This window comes from Varroa jacobsoni, unplaced genomic scaffold (assembly GCF_002532875.2).
Source record: "Varroa jacobsoni isolate VJ856 unplaced genomic scaffold, vjacob_1.0 scaffold_1166, whole genome shotgun sequence".
Lineage (NCBI taxonomy): Eukaryota > Metazoa > Arthropoda > Arachnida > Mesostigmata > Varroidae > Varroa > Varroa jacobsoni.
The window spans coordinates 252,342-279,014 of NW_019214068.1; the positions used below are offsets into that span (position 1 = coordinate 252,342).

General features: G+C 42.1%; 1 protein-coding gene across 1 annotated transcript in view; it reads left to right on the forward strand.

The window, feature by feature from the left end:
• The window catches only part of LOC111267271 (uncharacterized), a gene marked incomplete in the record, with an annotated part of 94,873 nt that overhangs the window by 1,223 nt on the left and 66,977 nt on the right, over positions 1-26,673 (forward strand). The window contains 1 exon segment of the mRNA XM_086971243.1: positions 22,297-26,615. Within this exon segment, the coding sequence (XP_086827369.1) occupies positions 26,567-26,615 (49 nt within the window).

The following is a 26,673-nucleotide window of genomic DNA, read 5'->3' on the forward strand; positions in this document are numbered from 1 at the left end:
AATAAAGCGAGTCACTCCCGTTCTTTCTGTCGTTACTGCTGGTACTGGTGAAGCGGCGAAGTGAGGTGCGCTGTCTCTGCGCATCGGTTCAACCCGATGAGAATTTTGCCGCCACCATTTCAACTACTGAATTAGCGTGGACCAGATAGGGGGTGAGACGGGGTAGTGCTCCAGGGGTGGAGGCCCATCCAGGGGACTCTATGCAACAATAACGACAACAATAACAGCAGATGCAGACACAGCAAAGCTAGCTATAGTATTGTAATAACTGCAGTAGCAAACGAAGCATAAGGTACGCGGTTGGTGTCATGGTGGACCGACACGCCGAGATGAGCTATCGTTCTACCGCGGCCTGCACCGTTCACGTCGCTAGTGATTGCTGCTGCTGATGTTTGGTGCACCTGGCGTTTCACTGTCGGTCTGTCGGTCAAACAGGCAGACAAATGGACAGAAGGATGGAGACGCTCCGTCAGCAGCACTCATACCGACAAACGAAGCGGGCGACCAGCACTCATCGTTGTAGCCTCCGATGAATCCCGACGCTGAGAATGGATCGGTACCTGCAAAAAGCCGAGAAATGGTAACTGTTGGCTGTGTGATGTTTGATGAAGGACCGATGTCACAGCACCGCAGCAGCAACTGTGTGCCCCATCTTGGCAGTGCAGCACACCTTGTCGGCGCAAACCACAGTATTCACCGCATTGGCCGTAGCTACCGTTGGATTTAATGCCAACATTAGTAATAGACGATATGGCAGTCTGCCATAAAAATAGTGGCCGCTAGCAGCGTTGGCTCCACTATGGCCCAAGCCACCGCTGTTATACTCCTATCGGAATTTCCTTGTTGTTATTGTTGGTGGAAGCGGTGGCTCTTTGTTGTTGGCGGCTCGACCGTGATGGATCAGGGCGTCAGATCGTCGGACCATCGTCACCCGTCATTCGTTTCCTCAGGCTGGCCGGGCAGTCGCTGATCGGATCGGCCAGTTAGACAGGGAAGTCAAGTTAGAGATAGAGTCAGCGCCTTGCAGCTTTTATCATTGGCATCGGTATTGAGACGAACAAACGCACGGATGGAAACGCAGAAAACAACGGACAAATCGGTAAACTCCGGAAGAAAATCAAGCGACACAGGAAAATTAATCACGGTCATGCTTTATTGTAATAAATAGCGATTGAAGCAGTCGTACGAGGAACCAGCGCCAATTCTGTCTGTGGTCAATATCATGCCAGCGTATACAGATCCGTCAGGCATATCGTATTACTGAGCTAAGCCCATAGTATCTGGTGGTATTAGCCCTAAATTAAGGATACCTTTAGGTAAGTTGTGGTACACAATTTCTGCGTACAAATGCGACGGCGTAGTTTGCCTGAGTGACAACCTTATTAGTGTTAAGTTGGAAACAGCACACTTGTGGCTGCCGGTTCTACAAAGAACGAAAGGGGCTTGTGTGCGCAGGTAGCGGGCAGTGGGGTAGAGCCGAGAAAACCACTCATTACCAGCATACAAGCATAACAGGTGACAGCAGTCATCCAAATGATTACCAGATCACGGGTAGCTCGTATAAGAACATGAACTCGAGCCTTAATCTGAGGAAGAACGCCGATAGCAATCTATTAATAATAATAATAATGCGTTATTAGTATCTACTGGTAATGATATGCGGATTTGAATTAAACTGAAAGTCGGTAGTTGAGAAATGCCATACTCGAGTGAACAGGCCTTTGGATCTACCTTGTTATTAACGATGACAGTATCCTCTAACTGCATTACTTAACGATATCGGTCGACGATGATTTGTCTATGACTGAAATGACGCCATATTTCCAATTTCATATGGTGTCGTATGGTCGGAACATTATCGAGCTAAATACCTGCTGACCATATTGCAAATGTTTGGAATTTTACTTCTATAGAAAATATTGAACAGTCATTGAGAAAAATTATAAATTTTTCATATTCGATAGTTGTAGCTAGGTTAGTAGCATCTAGTAACAAATGTAGTAGAATACATCTCCAGATGATTCTTCTCTAAAAATAACTATTATATGTATAATCGTTGTTTACAATACAAGCATCATTACACGATAAGATCTAATGATCTCATAAAATAAACACATTACGCATATTCCTACTGTGTTCATCTCACCAGTTACCGAAGTAAATCGATAGCTATGATTCTATATTGTATATTGCGTGTTGCGCAGCAAGCACAAACAACATACGTACATAGGTCCTATTCTTTAGTTCTTTTTTTACCGACTTTTTGTTTGTAAGCTCATTACAATCTGCCCATGACGACATGGTGATATCAAATTGTTAGTCAGGTAAAACAATATCAAAAATTCTCATAGCTCCCACGTAGTTGTTTATGGCTCCAGGGTTGATGAGCAATATTTTAGCAATAATTGTGCTGATGCACAATGATTATTTGTGTGTTATACAATAATGCCAATGATGGCAGTTGCTGCGGAACTCGAATCTACTTTTCTCTCCGTGGCCTCTTTCTTTCTCACGAATTGTCTTAAGAACTGTTTTCCGTCTGGGGCAAAACGGTTGTGGGGTTCTGAGGCGCGGAACTGCTGAGTGATTGCTATAAGTGTGTAATTTAACCTTGCTGCAGCCCCCGTGGCTACTGCCGTTGATATTGTGTAGATGGCCAGTCATTGCGAAACTTGTTTATGCTTAACACGTCAACAGAAAGTCATATGCAGCTGCAGCGTACCGCCAGACGCAGGAATAGAGAAAGAAACTACAATAGGTAAGTAACGGTGGCTCGAGGTGCGTGAAATGGCTGTGGTGAGTGGATATAGAGCAAGGTTCCTCCACCGTCTGGGAGAGCTCGTTTAATGTTAGAAGCGTAATGGCTCTACTAAACGAATCATGGGTAATATATAATAGATTAAGTAGTAGAAGCACATCGTCGATTTTTCTTGGTTCCTCACTATGGACAGTAACAAACGATAGGTTAATAGCACAATAAGTAAGCATTATTCCTAACCTTTAGTGAAACTATATATAGGTGTTATAGAGTCCTTGTTAGTGTTGCTAAATTAAAATTAAATCAAATGAGCCAAAGGTGTTCGCTTCATAGCCAAACCACGTTTTGTGGATATAATAATTTAGTAAAATCATACGTTGGATGAAGCGTCTTACGCCGAATTTTACTGTTTTGATATTATTGTTATTCACAGATGCACTTTTCAACTGATCTAGGTCGGGGCAAGAACCTAAGCCAACTCTTATTATCCACCTTCCTGAAGAGCCTGTATGATCAAATGAAAGGACCGGGAAAATAAGTAGAAACCTTGTGTACAGATAACCTAGGAACATACGAATCAAGCACGTTCTATGTGTAACAGACCTGCCCCCCTCCCCTCCCCGGGCAGTCACAGATTTGAAGCTGGCCGTAAATTTGATTAAGACGGTGGCAATGAAGTTTGGAAGGGAAGGTAGGACAGCAGGCATTGACGTTTTGTGTTTCACCATATCGCTTTCTGCTTATGTAAACCAGTTTCTGTATTCGAGGGTACTTTTCCCTGCGGTGGAAGTTCCATTGCGCACTTCACCGAAAGGTACAAAAAGTCAGTATTGGCCGCATGGACGATCAAACAGTCTCATCGCTTATTCCTCACAATCGCTTTCAACTTATTCGTCTTTAAGATACCCCCTACTGCAATATGTGGGATCCACATCGTTCGGGTAGATATTACTGTGGAGAACCTCAAACAAATGATTGGTGTCAAAGCTTTCTTCTTCAAAAACTACACATAGTAATTTCGTGTACCCGAGTTCGCCTCGCATATCTCCTAACCGATTCGCCTCATATCTCCTAGCCGAAGATATATGTCGTCGTTTTGAGCGCTCAGAAACGGAATTTTTCAGGACGAACCTTAAAGACTAATAGCGAAAACTCGCGAAGGTTGCTGGAGATTTTTTGCTTAGGGTGCTACGACAAACAGTAAGTGGAAAAGGATGAACCAGCTAAACACATATGACGTATTCGCTTTGTCGTGCATGAGCTCCACCGTAGAGTCTAGAGGAAACCAAGTTTCTACTAGTCTGACGGTAATGCAGATCAAAATAGGTAAAATTTGATTAGATTGTTGGAGTTATTAACACATTGGGTTACTCAAAAAAGGCTAGTTCACAAGCAAAATGTGAATCCTCCACTTTGTTGAGCCTTTAGCTGAGGTCTTCATTCCAGTGCATGTCGTGGCGATAATATCTATAGGTTTTCTTACAAGGTTACGTATTTAACACAGATTAAGTTTGCTGATTTAGGAGAAAATATATTCGTTTTCTATTATAATTAAACTTTATTTTTCCAAGGGGTCTGTGATCCTCGCTTTGTTTTTTCAGCTTTGAGAATAAGCGAAATGGGACGCTTACGCTTTACGTGGCTACTTGCATAGATTAGTGGACCACGAGATCGAAATCACAGAAAAATTGGATAATTCGATCCTAAGGGCCAATGTCTCCCGTGAAAGGGTTACCATTCACTGAGAGACTCAGTGGTAGCAGCTAAACGGAGGTCCACAATAATCCTTCTTCTAAGCAGGATACTGTATCGGCTAATAAGTGAAACTGCATGTTATTTTTCATTCTCACCTTGCAAGCTATTCCTATAAATGGGTCTGACGCGAGTCCCCACAGAGATAGCAGCCTGAGAAGGATTGAGATCGAAAACGCACAAGGAAAGCAAACCCTCTTGTGCACTTTTATTTCCCTCCAAACCGACTTTCTTCAAGTTATTAGCAGAACAGGAATTTCAGTGGTTCTTTTCAGCTTTTCTGATCGTTAACGGCTGCTATTAATTCTTTGCAAACAATTCTCAACTGTCGATATGCAGTGTTTGGACCCAGGTGTGTTTATGTTGTATGATGGAGAAATGGCCGTAGAGGCCTACCCGAAGAGGCACAAGCGCCACTGCCCTCTAGGAACGTTCATTGAGGAATCAGAATCTTTTATAGCCGCTCCAACCAAACATTTCAAAAATAAAGGCTAAGAGTTCACTTTAGGGGATCCTGAACATAAGGAAGTTCACACACACGCGAACATGCATCGTTATTAGGGGCATACTGAAGATGCTTGGAGTGGGTTTAATGCAGCAGCTTTTTTTTTTGTTTTTTACATAAGTCTAAATATCCATTTGTAGTAGAATGTTAAATGAACAACGTATTGATAATAGGCATTTTCTTTTATTTATGATGATCGATCGAAAATGCCGCATAACGTTAAAGTGCTATTGACAGTATCGGATCTAATTAGGGAGTAAATCCCGACCCTCTAGTATGCTAGGTCAAATACAATGAGGGTTAGTAGATACATTCGCCGTTAGTGTACAACGTCGCCATTTTTCTTAGCTGTAGTTCGGCATCCAATTCGCTGTAATTCACCATAATAATAATAATAATAATAATAATCACAATTGTGGGCGAAGAAAGTTGCGTCTTGGAGTGGTAATAGTATTTCGCTTTGTTCAAGGCCAGCCAAGTGGTTGAGGAAACCTCGAACGTCTACCTTGATAGTTCCAGCGATATAAATGCTTCGCCAAACCATCTCGTGATATTATCACGCCGTAAATACAACAATACATCACGTGCAGACGTGTTTGCATGCGCACATGCACGCATACACATCACGGCTACGGCTACGTGCTATGAAATGCTACAGATGAAGTCCTTTCAGTTAGACGAAGGGTCTCGTATTTCAGGATAAACCGTTTACGGCTGTTAATAAAATAGTTGCTGGTACTACTCTGAGGATTCTAATTATATATAAGGTATGAGAAGAAAGATAAGAAAATATATAGGAGAGAGAGAGAGAGAGAGAGAGCTAGAGTATGCACAGTGTTGATATAATAAACAGATGGGTACAACAGAGTCAAAAAACATTGTAAGCAGAGTCTTGTGGAATAACGATAGATTCTCTATGACAGATCACTCCCCAGGGACCGTGATGCAAAATATGTATAATGGGCAAATATACGTATTGATATGTTGAGATTAAGCAACAGACGTGCGATTTTGATATCTGCTGTTAACACTATTCATGTGTTGTTATATAAAAAAAAAAAAGCAAAGACTTTTGATAAATCACATCAGATCATCTGTAACCAGTTGCAATGTATGAGAAGTAAATAGAAGTGTCACTCTTACTATAATAAGTTTACTACAATTGTTTTGCCAGAAAAATATTAGTTCGTTACCCTCAGTGTCCAGTTCATAGTCACTTGAAGCTTGGATTATTTACCTATTTTATTTTCGTCCTTTTTAGCAAATATAGCGCGCTATTTCTTAATTGGCCAAAACCGACAGCATTTTTTAGACATTTTTTTCATTTTCATTTCAGCATTTAAACATTTACAAGAGTGCGACCCAGCTCCAAACGATCTACAGAAGTGATTATCAATCCCAGATTTCTCATACATAGTATCTATTACTACTAAGGTCATGTCTCTTTATCAAATCACATTATTGTTTTCAATCATATAATAACGAAAACTTAAATTGCGCTCGTTACCTTCTTCACTATCAACAAGGCGATACTGGTAATGTCCTAAACGTCCATTGTAATACAACTATTTAGTCTACTTGGTTCTATTAAGCTCACTGAGCTTGTCATGGCAATGGAGTTAAGAAATCAAGGCAGTGTTAACAGCGGATGGCCAGAGGATCCAAAGGATATTACAGCACGCGCATTCGGCATGACTAGAGCGATATTATGATTCTAAGCTATCAGCCTGTAGAAAACCTCAGATCCTTGATATGGCGTAAACAGTTCCTCTGTAAAAACCTGTCCATGTTCATCGTTCTTATGTCCCGCTGTTGTGAAGCAAAAGCGGTCACTGACTATGGGCAAATAGTGAGCCTTCCCAGGGTAATTGTTGTCGACTGGGTACTTGTTGGTCTGTGTCTGCTTCTATGAAAAAGAGCTTAAAGGGTACTTTATACGTGGAGACGCCTTTGTAGAGAACAGAACTAGCAAAGTGAAAGAGTTGCCGGTGTACAGCTGGGAGCATATGTGTGTATTATCTATCAATAAAACTGACTCGGTAATGGAAATGAATCGGGCAGGTGATGTTTGCAAATAGGTTAACTAATCGATATCCATCCATTATGACAACCGAATTAATTACAGCCATATATTTTTGCGAAGGTCCAAGCAAAGGTATTGCCGGTAACAATAATAGCAATAATAATGATTATTGTTACAAATTATATGTTCAGATTATAGTATTGTTACTATGGAATTTTATGTTTTCCGTAATGCAATTCACACGCTTTGACATAACTTGTAAGGCTAACTTCAAAAGATGTGCTTTCGACCTTTTAATTATACAGACGTTCATATTCCTCGGCCAAAAATTGCTCTAAATATCGCAGTAGTCAACGTCGATTATTTTTATTATTAAGCCGTGATTCTTTTTTGCAAAAATTAATACGTGACATCAACGTATCCGTAATTTTGTAAAACGCTTAGAGTCTGTGGAGGGTTGTCAAGATTGACCCGGACAATATCTCGACCATTTTTATTCTATGTCATCATCATTCCAGTACGCCCCTTTAGCTGAAGCAGCTTACATGTTAATAAATCATTGTTGATCGGATGGCTTCACGGATTTTACGGCTTCATAGCCGTTGTTGGTGTGTGTTTGCCGCCGTTTACACAGACCGACTTAGCCAAGCTAATAGTCTATGTTTCAGTAATCCGATCTGCAGTTAACGTGGTGCTGTCCCGTAGTAATGCACCGTTAGGCCTTCGGTCTTATATGAGAAACAGAAAAAGAAGTCACGGAGCAAAAGTGCCACTTATTTCTTGTTTGCCCCAAGCGGTCGTAATAGTGGTCGTGGAGAAGGTGTTAACTGTTTTGCTAAGATTCCTCTCATAAATCGCCGTTGCTCAAATTGCGATCATTGTCAGTCACTGATTTTGCTTGGCGGCTGTGCTTGACGCTACCAGTTGTTTGAGAGCCCCTCTGTCGACTGCCCACCCTTATTATTCGTTTTAACAGCGCCATCGCTTATCTTCGTGGCCGGTGCGATATCGGTGCCTCACTTTGCGGGCACATGCCGCCCCCAAACATTTTTTCGTTATCTGTTTTCTGTGTATCGTTTTTCGTTCGACTACCCATTTTAACTTTGTTGATGCTGATGCTACTGCTGTTTCTACAGCATCTTTGTCGCATACTTCTGCAAACGTTTTCGCTGCTATTACTTCTCTCTCAGAAATCAATGATTCCGCTGTGGCGCCAGAGACCCATTCATCCATTTCGTAATGCATACGGACGACTGTGAGGAAACACGCTCGATAGGATAGTTTGAGCGGACCTTTAGCCGCAGGCCGTGTGCCAATGGGCCTACAGTTGCAAGGTCTTACGGCTCCTCGATGAGAAAGAGGTTAATGAGTAGCCGTAAGATTATCCCTAAGCGCTTACAGAGGCCACATAACGAAGGCGCTCTGCTTATCGCGTCAAATTATTCTAAAGGTTTACGCAGGGGAGACGCCAGAAGGGCCCAAGTGCGTACGAGAAAAATGTTGGAGAAGTGCTACGCAAGACACTACTACGGAAGGCAACGAAACAGCATTAATGCAAGCAACATCAGCCTTGGCAGGCGCTGAAAACTACTCTAGAACCCCAGGACCCTGGGTTGGTTGGGACACGACCGACGGCCAGGTCTTGAGAAGTCGCTTTGGGGTTCTATTGGACCACGTAGAAACTTCTGCATATTGACAGTTGCAGTTAGGTAATGACAGGTACTTTAAAGTAGCTACTCCCTGTGGTGGTGCAGTGGTATCATTATTACCAACTGAGTGGTTTGAAACTGGTCCTAAATTGCTTTCTTCTGTGCTCGAAAGAATTAGCCATCTAAAACAATTCCGAACTAAAGCAATGCCAGGAGTAAAAGGCAGTAGACAGTAAACGCTGAAGAAAAAGAGATTTCACACAAAATGATGACAAATCTAATACTCAAAAATTAGAAACTAGTAGTTTATCGCACAAGTGGGTTATATAACAGAGTTGTATTGCACAAATAATCGAAACCTTTATGGCTTGACAGCTCGAACCCTTTTACTTCCCTAGATGTGCTTGTGACCAAGATTTGGCTATACTACGTCATAGATAAGCTAGCATTTAACTATCGGCACTTGATGCCAGTAGTGTAATACGTCAGGGGGTATATCTCTTGTCAACATAGAAGATAATTTATGTTCGCTTTCATTTTTTAATATTATGTTATTCATTTGCATTGATATTGTTTGAACTACGATCAGCAAAGATGAGGAAATGAATTGTAATTAATTAGTACGGAGAAGAGCAAAAAGTCCGAGAGATGAAAAATTAACGCTGATTTTCGTCGGCCTTTGTTGTGATGCCCCATAGATGTATTGGCACTCTATTTACTCATTGGTATTGACATATTATGCGCATTCTCTATTTGTATTGGGATCCTTGCGTGAGCGTGCCGTAAGTGTACTGTAAGCGACAGAGACCAATTTTAGTCGCCCTGGTTCGGAAGATCCGCGTCACACCCGCATAGGTTACTATGACTTCGCAAGGTACGATGCAAATGCACATAGGTGTCTATAAACTAAAAGCGCAAGAAAAACACCGACTTGATTAATCCACTTATTCGTCTGAGATCTGAGACAAAAAAAGAACAAGTTCATCTTTTTCTATCGCAAAGCCATTTTTCTTTTTTATTTTGGAGGGAGGGGTCAGCTCCTGTGTACCGGGTCCGCTTGAGAATACCGAATTTCTCCAACAGCAGAAGCAACAAAGAAGTTGATGTCACCGCAATAAACAAATCCAACTTGCGAATCTGCCAGTATTACTGCTGATAACTAGCAGCGATTTAGCGAATAAACGGGCATCGAATGGCAGAACAGCAGAAAATGAGAGACAAAGATAAAGGAGTTCCAGTCGTGGCTGCCGCAAGCAACCTTTGTCAGAGCACCATTACTCTGCTGGAGCTTTACTTAGGCAGCTTTTCAAAGCGAGAAAATCAAGGCAGTGGAATGCAAAGGAAAAACAGAGAGGAAAAGGGCCCTGGCGGCGGGAAGGAATAAAGGAGTGAAGCTGCAGTGGGCAGGAGCTGACGGTGGTTCTGGATGAAAAAAAGTAGCGAAAAAAAGCTGAAGAGGGTAGCTAGCGATGAAGCGCTGGTGACCGAAATGGGATATATGGCCGGAGCAGTATATGATGAAAAAAACGACAAAAACGAAATCCAAGGAACTGGAAAAATAGCAGAGGGGCGCATGGGGAAGAAGAGAAAGAAAACAGAGAGAAAAATGTTCCTATTACTAGCAGAACATAGCGTTGTCGGTTCGTTTACTTGTCTTTGGGGATCTTGAGGTGGTTAAGAAGATTGAAGAGATCGGGGGGTGGCTACACCTGTGAAGATAAACGAAGGGATTGATGAAGAAGCAGCTCAAGAAAATGTAAATGAAAAAAAAAAAGGAAAAAAGACGCGTTGGTCTGGTCCCGCGGTTACTGATTGTACGGGAAATTTCTACTACGGAAAAAAAATGAAAGGGTCGGAAACTTGGTGAATTCTGAGGGTAGGGGGGCCGAGGTAGGCAGAGTAAGGGAGAAAAATTGACTGAAATACCATCGTAACGACAGAATATAGCTGCTTTCCCGCAGTTGTTTCTGTTATCATTGCTGTTGGTGTTGTTATCGTTGGAACTGCCGATTCTGCCCGCGTTGTTTCCATTTCGTCATTGCGCCTGGGACGCTACTGATCCGTGAGAGCGAGCTAATTTTCATTGGCTGCCAAAGCGAAGTCTGCTTGATTGCCATTTAAGTGACTCCTAATCACATTTGCATCACGTGTTGGTATTGTGATGTTATCTCAAGCATGTTATTAGCCTAGTCATATGCATTGATAATAGCTTTTAAAACAAGCGCCAACGCAACATGATAAATGACGAGTATTTGTTCTAAGATAGCGACGAATGACACACCGGTCACCTTCAACAGCTGCTTGCCTCATACTGTCCAGTCGACTATCCAGAAAAGTTCTCTGGTTCGACCAACAAGATTCGTACTATTAAAGATTAATCTTAAAGAACAAAGCCTGAAAATTCTCTCCAAAAGAACCTTTCGACTCCTTGCATCGAGGTCGACTCTAATATTTATTTATTTTTTTTATTGAATAACATTGTAGACCCAGTTCGTTAGAACAATTCATAATTGTTTGATTACATTCAACCATTACTTGGACTTCGCTTATATACAACTAAACATACGAATCTAATCATACAGTCCTAAAGCAGATACATTCGGATGAGTCGCGTTCAATAATAAATCTAAATACACAGAATCTGTAATGCCAATACGTGAAAAGTTTTTGTCTTGTCGTCCTTCTTCTCAACACGTCGTTTCTTATGTATGTCTCGTTTAGAGAATCTGCTAAAGAGTACGAGCATACGGCACGTTAGCTTAGTCACTGTTCTTCAGGTCTACAGTCGCGTAGTAAGGTACACACTAATAGATTAAAGCGCACTTCCTGGATAGAGTTCCTATTTTTTCGTTTGTTTTCATAGTTAGAAGAAAGGAAGCCGGGTTTCTCAGACGCATCGCATCGGTTAAGTTCGGCCTTTTCTAAAATAAAAAACAGGTTCATAAGTTCTGTCTGAGACCTGGCTCGAACGCGAACTTTAGCCAGGCTTTTCGCCTGTCCTAGCCCATTCACGTATTCGGCACAGTTATCCTACAAATCCTTGATAGTGAGCAATAGAACGGATGAGAAGATGGGCAAAAACGGCATGATATTGCAAGTTGCCCGTGATAATGGTAAACACACGATGGTGACGATGCTGACAGGTAGTTTTTATCACATCAAAAGGGGATATGCGTCCGAATTACTCATCCAAATCCATATCTATAGCGTATTCGGTGTTCCGCACGGATTTGAAACGTTAGCTCTACTTGACTGACCGACGCTCGTTCTTTCGCTCCTTCAACATGACCATTACCCGCGACCCAAGTTTCTTTCGCAAAGGGACTGCTGCTCACAGAATGCCGAGCTTGAAGTAGCGCATACAATTCTCCACAAACAAAGGGCCAATGTTGAAATTGAATTCGGCCGAAACGAGTTATTGTTTTTAAGCGTACAGGCGCAACATTACAATATATATATATATATATATATATATATATATATATATATATATATAGGTAGTTACGAGGCGGGGACACGAAATGTGTGCGCCGCTCGACAGATCAGCTGTATTAACTAAGCAATTTCATTGCAACCCCACGCCCGGGCGAAAGTGGTAAAGCAGGAATAATTTATTACTCTAGTTTGCTTTCATGGTGGTAGATCTGTATAGATGCACTTAAGGGATAGTTGCAAGACGCGAATACTTTTATAGGGAAAAAGTCAAAGCGACTTATGAATATTTAATATGATCGTAGTTATCTAATGGGACAATTTTTGGGCTTAATGGCTTTAGGCGGGATACGCAGACGTGTCATTATGTAAGTGCCGTTGTGGCTTCTGAGTGCTTCCAGCCTACACATGATGGTTGGGGTTTGAATAACAGACTGCATTTCTGCGTAAACTCTCAGGGTTTAAACAGAAATGTACGAAGGGGAAACACGCAGGCTTCGCTCTGTGCGTGCTTCTTTTATTAGAGACATTACGTCCATAGCAACAATAGAGCATAATAGGCAAACGAAAATGCCTAATTTTTGACGGAAAAAATAGAAGCAATTAGGAAAACACCCCACACAGTTTCGGTAACCGCAAGCTTTATTGAAATTTCACAATCAATGGGTCTTTGTCGTCGTTACATCGCAAATAGACGGACTCTTTATAGGACCAAAAAGGTCGAGTCTGCCTAAAAACAATGCCATTAGCGTCATTTTTTTTCGCTATATATACATATATATCAGAGATAATTGAATTATATATATATATGTAATCCAATGATCTCTAAGATCAATAGAATAACTCGATCTTAGCTTGAGACACATCGTATTTGTTATTCTACTTTGAGGAATGTTAATGTAAAATAGGTGTCTGAATATGAGCGAATGCTTGGAAGTTAGGCCAACGTGTAGCGCCTCTTGTACTCATTTAGTATATGATCCCTTTTTTTTCTTTGCCGTGCGTTTGTATTGTTATGCTTACCGCTGACCCACGTTAATACTTACTGTTAACTTTTATCTTTTATTCATTATGAAGCTGCTTAAGAGGAGTAATCTAGATTGAACGGCAAGTTCTCTGGCAGCCGAACGATCGTTTATAGCCGAAACGCTAGAAATAAATCGCCTACCTTTTAACTAGGATGGGGTTGAGGACAAAAGGCAAGACAGAACAAGAGAGAGGAAGTAGGTCCTTCAAGGTTCTTAATTTAAGGAAATTTTTTTATTCAAGAGACCATTTAGAAGTGAGACTTCTTTCCCGATTTCGGACAACCGGGGGACACCTCATAGAATGTAGAGAAGCCTGCCCACCTTACTAGCTGAGCTACGTCGCGCTCCTTTTGAGAATTCAACTTAAAATTTGAGTACATCAATATGAGCTGCTTTGTCAGTGGGCCAGCGCTGGGAGCCTTGCCCGTTTACGAAATATATTTCCAACGTTTCGGAAGTGGTTAATACAGTGTTTTTATATTAATGAATTTAGTTTTGGAAGGCAAGAATGGAATCTGTAAGCAACTGCTGGCAGACATACGAGTGGAAAGGCCTTATTATTATTACTATTTAAGCTCAAGCGCATGGAGTGAGTAAAAATTATTTAGTTGGATATAGGGGGATCGGGATCGTTGCAGAATATGCGACACGAAATCGCGTAGAATGGCGTGATAAAGCGATAGGGTCCACAGTTACACATTATTCTATAAACGACCAAGGTACAAAAGCAAATAATAAAATCTAAATCAAGCGGCGATGGACAATATCCGTCCAATCCTAGTCAGCAGCCATCGTTGTCTTTTAATTTGATTGTAACCAAAATCAACCGTAATATTAAATTTCTTGAGGTTGGGAGCAGTTCTTAGCTCGAGTTACTACCCTGGCGCCACTCGCCTTCTGAACGCGCATAATTACCGTTAACGACAGTCAACTGAGGCAGCGTAGCGAAACAAGTCTTTAAATCATTCTCAACAAAGTCACTCTTTCAGTTTCCGACCATTTACTTAGGGAGAAATCGGGAACTTCTGCTCGTCCAAACGTTATGGGTGGCTCTTCACTTCAACTGCTGCTACTCGTTGCTTTCATGGTCGCCTTGTTTTTCCCCAACCGTTTAAGAACTAGCGAGAAAAGTGGGAAGGCACTTAGTTGTCCAACAGCATTGAGGGTTGATACCAAACGCCGATGACGAGGACGACGACAATGATGGCAGTGCGAGGAATTCTGTGCCCCAAGTTCTAAGAAAGCTCGCGGCTCTAAACAGCCGTAGACGAGAGACAAAAAGGACAACAAAAGGGCGAATGAAAGCAAAAGTCAGTCTTCGATTGTATTACTACCCGCGAGCATGTGAGGAACACACGATACCTACTAATCGGTCAATGGCGTCATTATGCGGTTATTGGATGAAAGGGTAAATGGAGAGAACAAGAAAGAGGCTGAGATCAAGCGATCACGTGTGGGCACCATCTCGGCGCCTGGATATTCCTGCAAAATTGGAGTCGCTTCCGTCGCTGCGATAGCACCACAACTGACGCAAACGAATACTTATTAGTAGATATTGTTACAATGATTAGTTTTAACGAATGGCGATGTAGTAGATATTGTAGTGGCGCCGAGTTAGAAAATAAAGAAAAGTGGTAAAGCGCAGCGGAAGGCGTGATGAGTGTCAGGTTTTTTAACGGGCCACAGCAGGTGCGCAACGTGATGTCAGTGGTCGCTGGGCTACCAACACGTATAATCGGACGACATTATAATGTAATGCGGCTCTCATTTATGCGATGACACTTCAGTTTGTGTTTGGGCAAGCGGCTGGTTTGTTTGCCCCATCTCGAAATAGATGGGGAGACCATTTACCTCCGTAGTTAGCTTAACAGCTGTTGTGAGACCCAGAGCCACTTTGTGAGCTTTGGATTTAAACAGTGCTCTCTGTGTAGGGTGAGATTATTCAGCTGGAGAACTCGAATGTGACGTTAGATTGTTGCCCATGGAATAAAGCGGATAGTATCAAATTAACGATAGCTCATCATTTTACTGTCATTGCATGCCAATGTCAATGTTTCGAAAAATGACGCGTTTTTCGAAATTATACCAAGCGGAGGGCGGAGCGTTTACTGCCACCGAAGAGAAGCCACTACTGAAATTATGTAGTATATTCTTTTTTTGCTTTTAAAATAAATCAGAACATATATTGAGCATGTATATGCATAAAGTGTGTGGTAATTTATATGTAAATATAGCAGTCAAAGAACATTTGGGTATTAAATGTATTAAATGCTACGCATACTAGAATTGCAACGAACTAACGTTATAGCGATTTGTCTATCTATTACTCGTAAAATTGCTAGCTGATTACAGTACTACAGCGTAGCTTTATTCAATATTTCGTGAAACGCATGGGCTGTGTTTTCCAATACGATCACCTTGAGATAGTAGAACATTCTCCCAAATCGTAATGGAAGGTGTATAAAAATTAAGATATATTTCTTTGTAAATTTCTGTTGGTTTTCTTTCCCTTGAACCAAACGAGCAAGTCGCTTTCAATATAAATTCATGGAAGTCGCGGTTTTAAGAAGTTCCGCAATTGAGTTCGGACGTGCCGTTGAACGATTGCTAAGATACGTATACTGTAGACTGATGCACGTACGCGTAGATCCTGCTCAATATAAGACGATTCCAAGCCTTACGAAGCATTAGTTCGGAGTTATATGGAGGATTCGGCTGTTTTGATGTGATCGGCAATGCGATCAGTAATTCGGAAAAAACAGTCAGCCTTAGACCAACAAAATCGTTGCCAAACAAAAAAATCTCGTCGACAAAATTTGCTCTTGAATGAAAGCCCTCTCGGAGCGAACGTTTAAATTCATATAGACAATTCGTGGTCTGTTTTTGATGCCCTTACAATGTGGACAGCATAATCACTGTACCGCTGCACTACGAGAAGCAAATGTTGGCACCAGATAAATAGTCCGTCTTAAGAAAATTTACGACGGACAGAATTGAAACGTTGTTTTCTCAGTATTTATTATGATTTATCGAGGCATATACCAAACTTGCAGATTCTCACTGAGCAAGATTACTATATTCATTTGGATGATGCTAATTATTTGCTGGATCGATTCTGATGTTTATGTAGTAAGGTACAATTGTATGTGCAAGCAGACAGACACATGTAGAGAGCTAATTTACTTCGATTGGTATTGTCAACAAAGTACCTCAGGCCAGAAGTAGATTAAGCAGTCTGTCGTCAATGGGCTTAGGCTGTGGAAGGCTCATTCGCTCCCCACCTTCCTTCTTGCTTGCTCGAGAGCAGATACAGTCCTCTAAGCTTATGTGCCCCAAAAGTGGCCTAATAAGCTGCGGGTCGTAGACCATTTGACTAATGGAATGGCCTTATCGAGTCAGAGCTCTTGTGATCTCCACGTCTTTCCAGCTAGATGAAACTTAGCATAAACAGCAAAAACAGTGTAAATGGGCCATGCCTCAGTTAAAATACATCGCGCTACCTAGTAGACGTTTTTTAGTGGCTTTAAGACTGAACACTCACTTCTTCGTGTGATCGAACCTTATGAATGGTACCACTGGTTTGTGTATCCGATCTCGGAGCAATATGATTTAGACAACAGGAACGCGAGATGGCACGCCAGTCGGCATTGACTTCATTGTGCTAACTTCCATGATGTGCTCCAGTCACAAGGACTTTGGCGTCTTGAGATCTTTGGTTAAGTTTTCTTTAATGTTCTCTGGAAACGTTTACGTTGCAAACATTTGCTATGCTAGCTAAGTCTCAGGTCAGCGGCGTGCTTTTGCAGGATAGCACAGCAGAGCAGAATAGGAAATCCAATTTTTTCCTTTTCGCATAATTATTTTAATGTTAAATTACAGGAACTTATTGCTATACATCCCTTGCAAACATTTGCAGAAGCCGATCTGGATCAGCGATTTTAGCGTTAGGAGGTACCTATCTGCATCTGAAAATAGTGTTTAGATCGATTTTTGTTAAAAAAAAAAAAAAAGCGAACTTCTGTTTGTTGCATCTCCTTGATAACTGCACTGAACCGAGAAGTTTTTTCGTTGTTTTACAAACGACATGCATTTAGTTTTTCTGCTTCGAAACGGCTCAGTGTTTCCCCAGTCGACAGCAAAAAAGTAAAAAATAACGGGGAAAAAAGTCGAGGCAATTGGCTTAATCTGATTGGCCACCGTTAATGATTTTTTCTACAGTACTACGAGCTACGCAAAACATATGTGACATAGTGAACACCCTGTTTTCGACCTTTTTGCGCAGACTTAATTTTCAATCAAAGCATGCAATTTATTACCCATGGCCTAAATCCTAACTTATTTATTCCGCTGCTGTGGAAATCTGCGATTCGAGGACCCATAAAGTTCCAATGGGCAACTTAGACATCATGTTGAGATCTGAACAATTTTTATGTGGCTTGTCGAGATTTTTTAAATTGATAATCGATAGGAGCAATGTCTGAAGGCTTTAAATAGTAAATGATAGAGTTTCCAGCTGCAACTTTTGTATTTTTACCATTGTAATTCGTGCGGTGTGAGGTCTAGTGCTGTCGTAAAACAGTAGTGGATTATGTTTGCTTTAGATACTGGATACTTTGTAGAGTTTTTTTCATCATCTTCTCCAATTGTTAACAGCACACTTCAACTACGATCGAGGAATCAGGATAGAAAGAAGTGGACAACGTTCTGGAGCATCAAACTGAAAACTTTTTAAGGCCGTTTTAGGGCAATCTCTTGTCGGTTAAGTTGTGTCTAGCCATTGATGTAACTGGCAGCAGTTACCATAAAGGATCAGTTTTTCGTAATAAGACGTAAGGATCGGTCATTGTGGTCATGTGAAGGCAAATGGCTGCAAGCATCGTACGTCTCTGGTTTTAATTTCCACTCAAATAATGTCATTCTTGTGGATTTAACGAATATTGAGCTCATGTTCGTCAATGACTCGAACTTTTGTCTAATCTATTCACCTTATTCATTTAATCGAAGTAAATATGTAAGCTGTTCTTCCCACGTACTGACATTTGCGCTCTTCGAGATGGATCGGCGTTCGTTAGAGCTCTCAACTATCTGTTATCTACTCTACAGGACGCCTTTCGTAAGATTTATTTGCGAACTCAAAATTTTCTATCCGAAATTTTTTCATCCAACGGTTTGCAGTGCTCCTAGTAGCGGGACCTTAACCGAATTCAGGGTCCATACGACCAGTCGGCTCCACCGTTACAGTTCTAAGATTAAGCTCGTATTCGCCAATCACTCGATTTTTGTTCACTTCTTGTGGTCTCCTAGAACTTGTCTGCTCAAAGGCCGAATAATGATATGCGAGTAAAGAGCCTGCAAGTTCTAAAGCAATTACATCTCGAAAAATGTCACATCATTGTAAAATAGCGTTATATATTTAAAATATAAAATTTACTAAAATACTTATGTTAAATAATGGTGAAAACACGTACAGATATATGTAAGGTGGGTCCATATCAAAAACGAAAGTTACTTGATACCGCCTCGAGCTCCGGTCCGGGTCTGGATACCAGCCAGTAGGCAGCGTACGTTGGCTAGGACCGCAAACAAAACTAACATAAATTCTACTCGTTTTACAGGGATAAATCGTTCAGTCGCTAGGTCGTGCAAACCAGTGATTCGACTCTCAGGTTCGCTAATGATACCTAATAACAGCGACAGGTTAGAGGATGAGCTTCAGACTCACCGAAGCTTCCCTCCAACATTCGGCTGCTGCGCCAAGTTGACACCGCTGTTCACACGCCAAAATATTCTTGCAGATTTATCCTTAGCCAGATTTTTCGTAGTTAGTCACGTACCCTCGTCCATACCATTTATGGTACATAGAACCTTACCGTCAGCCAAGACTTACGTCCAGCTGTGTGTTAAGGCGGACTGAGTGCAAGAATCTTTATCCGCTACTGGATTTACAGTGGGTGGTCAGGAGGAAACCTTTTATTGTGTTTAAGAGAATACTCTGTTTATAATTAGAAACGATATAATGTGTGGGTCGGTGCAAAATAAAGCTTGTCAACTTTTCGTAGAGTTTGGTGATTTGCTTTCCTTAAGTGGAACTTGAAAGGACTAATGAAACACTTACGGAAGATGTGCTGAATTATAGTTCCAGAAGAGCCTCATACGTATTCCACTACCTTCGTTTTTCATTTTCCTCTTCTGCGTTTTTAATTAAACAGAACAATCAAATTCGAATAGTTTATCAGTGATCATAGCCACCAAAAGCTTCTCACGCAGTTACTCAATGCCAAGCCGCACACTTTCGCCTCCATATGCTCCATATGACTGCAATTGCACAAAAATTCAAATGCGACCTTTTTGTTCGCCCACTTACAAAACGACATTTTAGAAAAGCCTTACATTAGGTGTAAGTCGTCGCTGTGAGATGACAAGCTATCATTGTCGCTATTAATGGCCATAACTAGGAAGTGCGCCAAGTTTCCTTTAGTAAAAGAAGGGTCAACAGTCATTTTAACACTTTTATGTCAATATGATTTTATACGGAGCGGCGCACACGTGCGCTTTGGGCGCTGGGCGTCAGTTAAGTCGAGTGGAAAATTTGCCACCGCACCCGGAGCCCCGGGGATGGGTAGCTAATTTGCGGTTCTTTGGTTGACCTGCTATGGGTCGGTTTTGTAGCACAATGCAAGCTTATCGAGCTCCAAGCGCCATCGACGCAAGCCTGTCACGCGGTGCCCGCACGCAATTGATTTCATTTTCACAATGAAGCGTTCTTTTCCTTTCCTTTTTGTGGCTGCTCCATAACAGCCAACTGTTGCAACTATTTCGGGAATTTCCGGAGACCAAACAGGTGAGCGGCGGCCGAAACGGAGTAGGATTGATGATGTCAAAGTTCGGCAAACGCGCGTCTGACTGAGTGGAATGCGCATAGTGCAACGTGGCCATCAATGTCGGCCGATGGAACTATTGCAATTACCAATTAGGGCGGTGGGTAGATCGACTGCTATAGTAGAACAGTTCCGCTTACGATAATGACTGTCGTAGAAAAAGGCCGACACTTTTCGCTGGACTACGGATGTCTTGACAACGGTCGCAAATTTTCCCATTGGTTGTGCACGATGCATCAGTTCGCCTCACGACTAGGCCTCGAGGTTGGCCTGGCTCTCAGCTGGGCCAGCGTTGCTGTTTCTAGATGGGATGAATTATTACTTGTGATGTGAAGTCAATCTAAGGAAAGTGTTTATATATACAATTTACCTATTCGCCCAGCCTTGTTGCCAAGATCCAGTAGATGATACCGTAATGGCCCGTTCAAGTCCTTTTATTTTGTGTGTAACGATAGGCTTCATTGAAAATATGGTAAATTAACTGATCGACCGCAGTAGACAATAAAACTAAGAAAAAAGCAGGAAGAAACACAAGCTATCATGACTGTAATTTTACGATTAAAAAAAAGAAATATTCGTCTTCGTTCTCTTTTTACCGCTGTACCAATGCGTCATGTATTTACGAGATTACTTTCCATCATGTATAGGGAGTTTCACACTAGTATTCGCGCTAGACAGGACCAGGGCACTGTGTCGGTAAACGGGCTTATCGCAGAGAGTGTGTTTCTACTTCTTGCTATCTCTGTCCCGATGCCGGTTCCCTGACGTCAAAATGATAGCCGACCAACAAAGCAATGTTGGTCAAGTCAATGTTAGTTGTGCGCTGCAAGCAAATCATTGCCCCCGTTGAGGTGGGACACGGGAGGAAAACGCGCAAAGCGTCTCGCCTTAACTCCTCGCTACTACTGCTGGCAAACGAACACATTTCTCCACGGCTTTCAAAAACCTTTGGCTGGTCATTCACGATACTGCCTAAGTGAAGGGTTGGCCAAACCCTCCTTTAAAATCCGAACCACAGCATGTCTGTCTCCGTGAGTTTACCCGTAGTCAAACAATTGCGCGCGCCTCTGACTTGCGCGAAACCGACCAAACTGTTTAACAAGCACATAGCTGTCGTACATAGTAAAATGAGCAGAAGGAAATGTTTACTCATGCTTGAGACTGCCCCGGACGGGGCAGTCCATCTCACAATTACATCCGTTCTTCCGCACGCCACTCGCTTCTCGTCTTCTTGCCGCCTGACGACTTCACTTACCGCCCACTTCGATAGTTCGCTTAACTGCTAGGGCCATTCGCCTACACATCGCTGCCGTGGCTCCCGCAAAGACCGCCTCCATCGTCACAGTTTTTGCATCCTCGCTAACGCAAAGCTATCTGCGGTAGCGATACGGCTACCGTCTCACAGCTAAATTTACTGCCACCGCGCGTCCAGGTAGTCGGGTGGAGTTGAGGGTAAGGCCGATGAAACTGTACTGAATGGCCCACAGCTCCGCCCAGCCTAACCTAGGCTAGCCACTAAACAACGTGTGAATGCGATTCAAAGTGGCGGACTCTTGAAGGCTGCCGTGGCACCAGCGGTGGCAAAAGCAGTGGCACCGTAAAGTCCTGCTGGTTTATCGATGGAGGGGTGCACGTTTATGAGTCTATAGACGCTGACTTGCTGGGGCCACGCCGGCCACTAGCAGAAACTTTCCAACTTCTCCATCTTCTTTCTATGGGGTATAGAGGTGTAGATTTTGGGTTGGACTAGAAGAGGGTGTAACGAATCTGTTGCTACTGGTCCTATCCTTTTCTCTTCAATAAAAGTGAAGTAAAAGCCTTCCGTACCGATCGACTAATGGCTCGGGCGGGAAAACCAGCGAATTTTCCTACGTGGGCTTGCAGGTTTGTCCTCTAGACGGATAACCAAACAAGGTGACGGGAACTTGTGCAACAGACACTAGAAAGTACTACTACTACTACTAGTATTATTATTAGGAACACTAATAATAGTAGTAATAACAACTTTAATATTGGTAGTAAAGGTGGTAAGGTGTTTCGTCTTTCCGGTAACGAGAGCGGAGTTTTCATTATGTGGCGTGATAAATATAATTATTTTTAGAGTAGCATGAGTTTGTCCAGCTTGCTTGACAATGCTTTATAATAACGTAGACTCACCCAGCAGGCTGTAGATTTTTGGATAAAGTTCACTAATTTGCTATAAGATTTATGGATTATATTTACGTTGTACGTTTTAATATATATACATATATGTTCCGTTTTATTTTTCAGGTAAAATTAGGTTTCTGGCGATGTATACGAATGAAGAATTTAGCTGAGGGTATCTATGGCAGAAGGAACGTTCTGAAATAAAAACCGTAAATCATATTGATAGCTATAGGATCGATATAGGGGCTTCCACTTTCTAAATTTTAGGTTGACACCAGACAAATTACTGATAACCTCGAATCTTTTTTGTAATACCGCATAATCGAAGGCATGCGGATACGTTCCGGAGACGCAAAGATCTGCAAGGTATTGAGAACCAACAAAATAAAAAACAAAAAGAAAAGAAAAAAGCTATAGTGAAACAGTGCCGAAGCATAGACTCCCACAGACAGCTATCATTATCACTATGACTATTAGATTTTTATCCAAGGTTAAAAAAAATGTACATAACGCGATCACGGGTGAAAATTATTTGCTAAGCAAAAGTAAAGCATTTCGTGAGGGTCAATTTCGGACCAAAGATTTGCTCGATCGTTCGGCACGTCTGTTTCATTAGCGCCGTCGATCGAACTGTTATATGTTACTGGCGTCGTTCGTAAATGGGTCTCTTTTCTATTCGGCCCAGCCGCTCAAATACATGTCGTGACCACGTAGAGCGGAAAAATGATGATCTGAACTAGTTTGGGGCTAAAGGGCGCCGGTACTAAGCAGACGATTAGTAACAGTGGCTATCTGGATGGTAGCAAATTGAGTCATTGCAACGGTGATCTTTGTGTTAACAGCATTATAACTATGTTATATCAAGAATCGACAGGGAGCTTTCGGCCACAACGACATGAGACAACAGTGTCGGAGTCTTATACGAGCGACGATGTTCTAAACGCGAAAAAATTACGTGACAGGCATATAGATGTTTTGCCGATAATGTTACGGCAACGCCATTTTGCGCGTCATCACAAACATATAGCAAGCATGACAACCGTAAGCGACACGCTGACGCATTTACACAAGTATGGATGGCATTTTATCTGTCTGTGCGTTTAAAACAGTAAACTGACATTTAGATGTATCTCGATTGACGTTTCCGATAATGTCCAATGCCAAAAGAAAGAAAGAAGCATAGATGGGTTCATGTAGTCCAGTTTCATCGCCTATAGTTAACATCGCCGAAGCAGCCGCTCATAGCCCTTCCGCGTTAATGATTTCAATTTATTTGAAATAGCGGAAGCGGTGCGCCTCCATCGTGAACTGACTTTAGAGCACTCCGAACCATTCGTGCTCCTGCTGTTGCCGATGTTCGTACCGATCAATGGCGGTTTCATTTAGCTTCAGGAGATGCAGATTCAACCGCAGTAAAAGCGTTCTCACGATCGTATCGCAATAGTAACGTGTTCGCCGACAATGGCGTATGTCAAATTTGGTTCATCTCGAAGATTCTTCTTAAAGTTGGCTGAAAGAAAACGTTTAGGTCCAGATGCTGTTGAACCCGACCCAATTGTTTTTCAGCTTTGTATCGTTATTAATGTTTATGCTAGCTGTTGTTTCTATTCGATGTCTAATCGTTTGCCATCTGCCAAACAGGCCACCTTTTTCAGGTAGGGGTAGGCTTCAGTAAATGGGGCTTGGCCGATCTGTGCGCTTTCTAGAGGACCATCATGTCCGACCTGCGAAAGGCCGGCTCTAGAAATAAATTATACTGAAGTGAGTGGTGATAGTCTGTGAAAAAGGAAAAAAAGATGCTAATCAAGAAAAACATCATTGGTATTAATTCATTCGTGTTCCTGCTGCTTGATAGCAACAACGACGAAAAAGGAGTGATTAAACGGGGTGGCTTGTTGTCATAAAGTGCTTTTTAAGGAACAAACGGGCACTTTGAATCGGTCGTCGGGCAAAAGGTAAACGATGTAGCCAATAGTAACATGGATACATGGCCAGTAATAACTGTCGCTCGATTCTATTCCCCGGTATTCCAATCATTCATTGCTGCAACGAATGTTATGTCGTAGGGCTTACTGCGCTAGTCCTATAGACGACAATCGACTTTCCTGAATATTGCAATCACGAATCTTCCGCATTATTGCTCATTCTCTATCCAGTGTTATGATTACATCTTCCCTTATTCGTTTAGAATAAACCACTAACGCTAGCGTAGCTTCTACCGATCCGTTACCACTTTAACCGATCCGAACCACTTTAACGCACCAGAACAATGACCATTATCCCGTACCGCAAATGTCCCATCTGTAAAACTAAAAAGTAACTTTAACCGTTCATTCTCTGAACCTCTACGTTTCACCCTGTCTCTCGCGAAACCCTCGAGGTAGCTGTCATCTCCGTGCGCCTTCGCCGTCGCTGACTTCACTTCCGTCCTATAGAATAAGTGAATTTAACGGGTGATCTCGTCACCGCTGCTGTCGCCACTTTCATTACTATGATCACTACCGTTCAAGCTTTTCTGCAAATGCTGTTGGCTCCAGTGGAACTGCCATTGTCGGCAGCTACTGACGTCCGGTACTGTTGGGGCTGCGTTGGCCGTTGCTCCGCTTCCATTGCCGGGGCAACATCGCCGCCTTCCAACCCGTGAAGAACTTCTTTTATTGCCGTAGCTGTACGACCAGCAGAAGAACTTAGAAATTCTGCTGTCGTCTATTGAGAACCGGATCCAGAGGCATACGTTACTACGATGCTCTAGTTTCGAACACAATTAGAATTCTATTATATGCACAAGTATAGTTAAGTATTAGGGTCAACCTAAGCGCGTGGCGATCTGAAGGGAAAGTGGGTGTAGACACGATACTGACAACGACCCAATAGATAAACTGCTAGTAAATTTATCATTATGCGGAAGTCAGCGTAAATTTACGCATTACTATGACCAACACTTCTTAAGCACAAATAGTATTTGCAAGGCAATTGAATGGCAGGTAAGCAGTGAATGATTTGCGATAATTCCTGCGAACCTGAAAACGTCTATGGAGCACGGTTTATACCGGGCTTAGGATGCTAGCTTGTTTTTTTTTTTAATAATCTCCTCTATATCCAAGCGTATCGTCGCACACTTGCATTTTGTAGACGGTTGACAACGACCCTTTGTCGGACCAATTTCCCTTGTACTGGATAGGTATCTGAAGGATGATCTTTATGCAAGTTATGGGAGTGTAGAATGCATTCGTTCTTTTGCTAATTTCCTATATAAGTGGCTTCGTTTTATGAGCGCCATAAATTGCTATGCTCTGAAAAATTCCAAAGGGCATTTATCTATGCATCTATAGAGGATTCTGCCTGCGTCTATATAGGACTCTGCCTCCGTACATGTCTTGAACCAGATTCGGAATAAGGGCGGATATGTCTTGACCTAAAATTTGTGTGTTTGAATCTGCCGCTGTTTTCGAAAAGCATAGAGGGACTACAGTTTTACGTCTTCATCTGCTTATCTGATCATCATGCACAAGTCGTAAGAGAGTTCGTTTTGACAAAGTTACATAAAATATAGATAACCAGTTATATAGGTCTTTTTGAACAATTATGTTCTGGAACTTTTTTTTAGCTTTTCTCTAGTTTTACTAATGTTTAGCTTGTATAAAAGCTTATATATATATATTACAAATAGTCTTTCCATAGTAGTTTTTCGTTTTGCTTTTCCGTTATACATCTTTCTCTTTGTTCGATTCAGCATACGTATATTGTAACTTACGTTTGTTATTCTTTAACTTTTCGTCACGTTTTTTATTTTGTGTTTGTTCGCTGCGTAAAATCTCGATTTTGCGCATACGTTTTTCCTTCTAGGTCGTGCAATCTCGTTGGTGCGCTGTCATGGGCCTATTTTGAGGTTTGTCGTCTGCACATGGATAATGTGTATCCGCTAGCCCTAGTCGCCAAGCCACATCGCTGTTCGCTATCTAGCTTACAGTCGACGTTTGCACACGATATTAAACCAACCTCGAGGGGGGTCAGCCTTGGACCATTTAAGGCTCACTTGACCAAGTAACTTACTGACCAGCGCATGTACACTCCCTCTTGCTGCGCCTACGTGTTATTGTCATCAAAAGTCGGGCCGACGACCCCCTTCCATTCAAAGGGGTTTGTGTAGCACGCAACCCCATTACATCTCTACACATGTTCGTTTGATGAAATACAGCTCCTAAGTATCACAACAGTGATTGTCGAAGCAAGCAGCAGCGGCGGCTGTTCTGGTGACATAATTGTTACAAATTTTGTCACTTGCCACCTGCTACGAATACTAAGTTGTGAAGAACCGATTGCTCTCTAAGGAGAACTCATTAAGTAGGAGCAGACCCAACAGCTCACCTCCGTGGCCAGAAGGGCCGAAGGGATGACCGAAGTGAAGATTTGGGTTGACAGAGTGCAGCGCGTGATCTCGGGTAAGCGAAATATTGGAACATGTATCTATTTAATTTATATATATCTGTATATGTATGT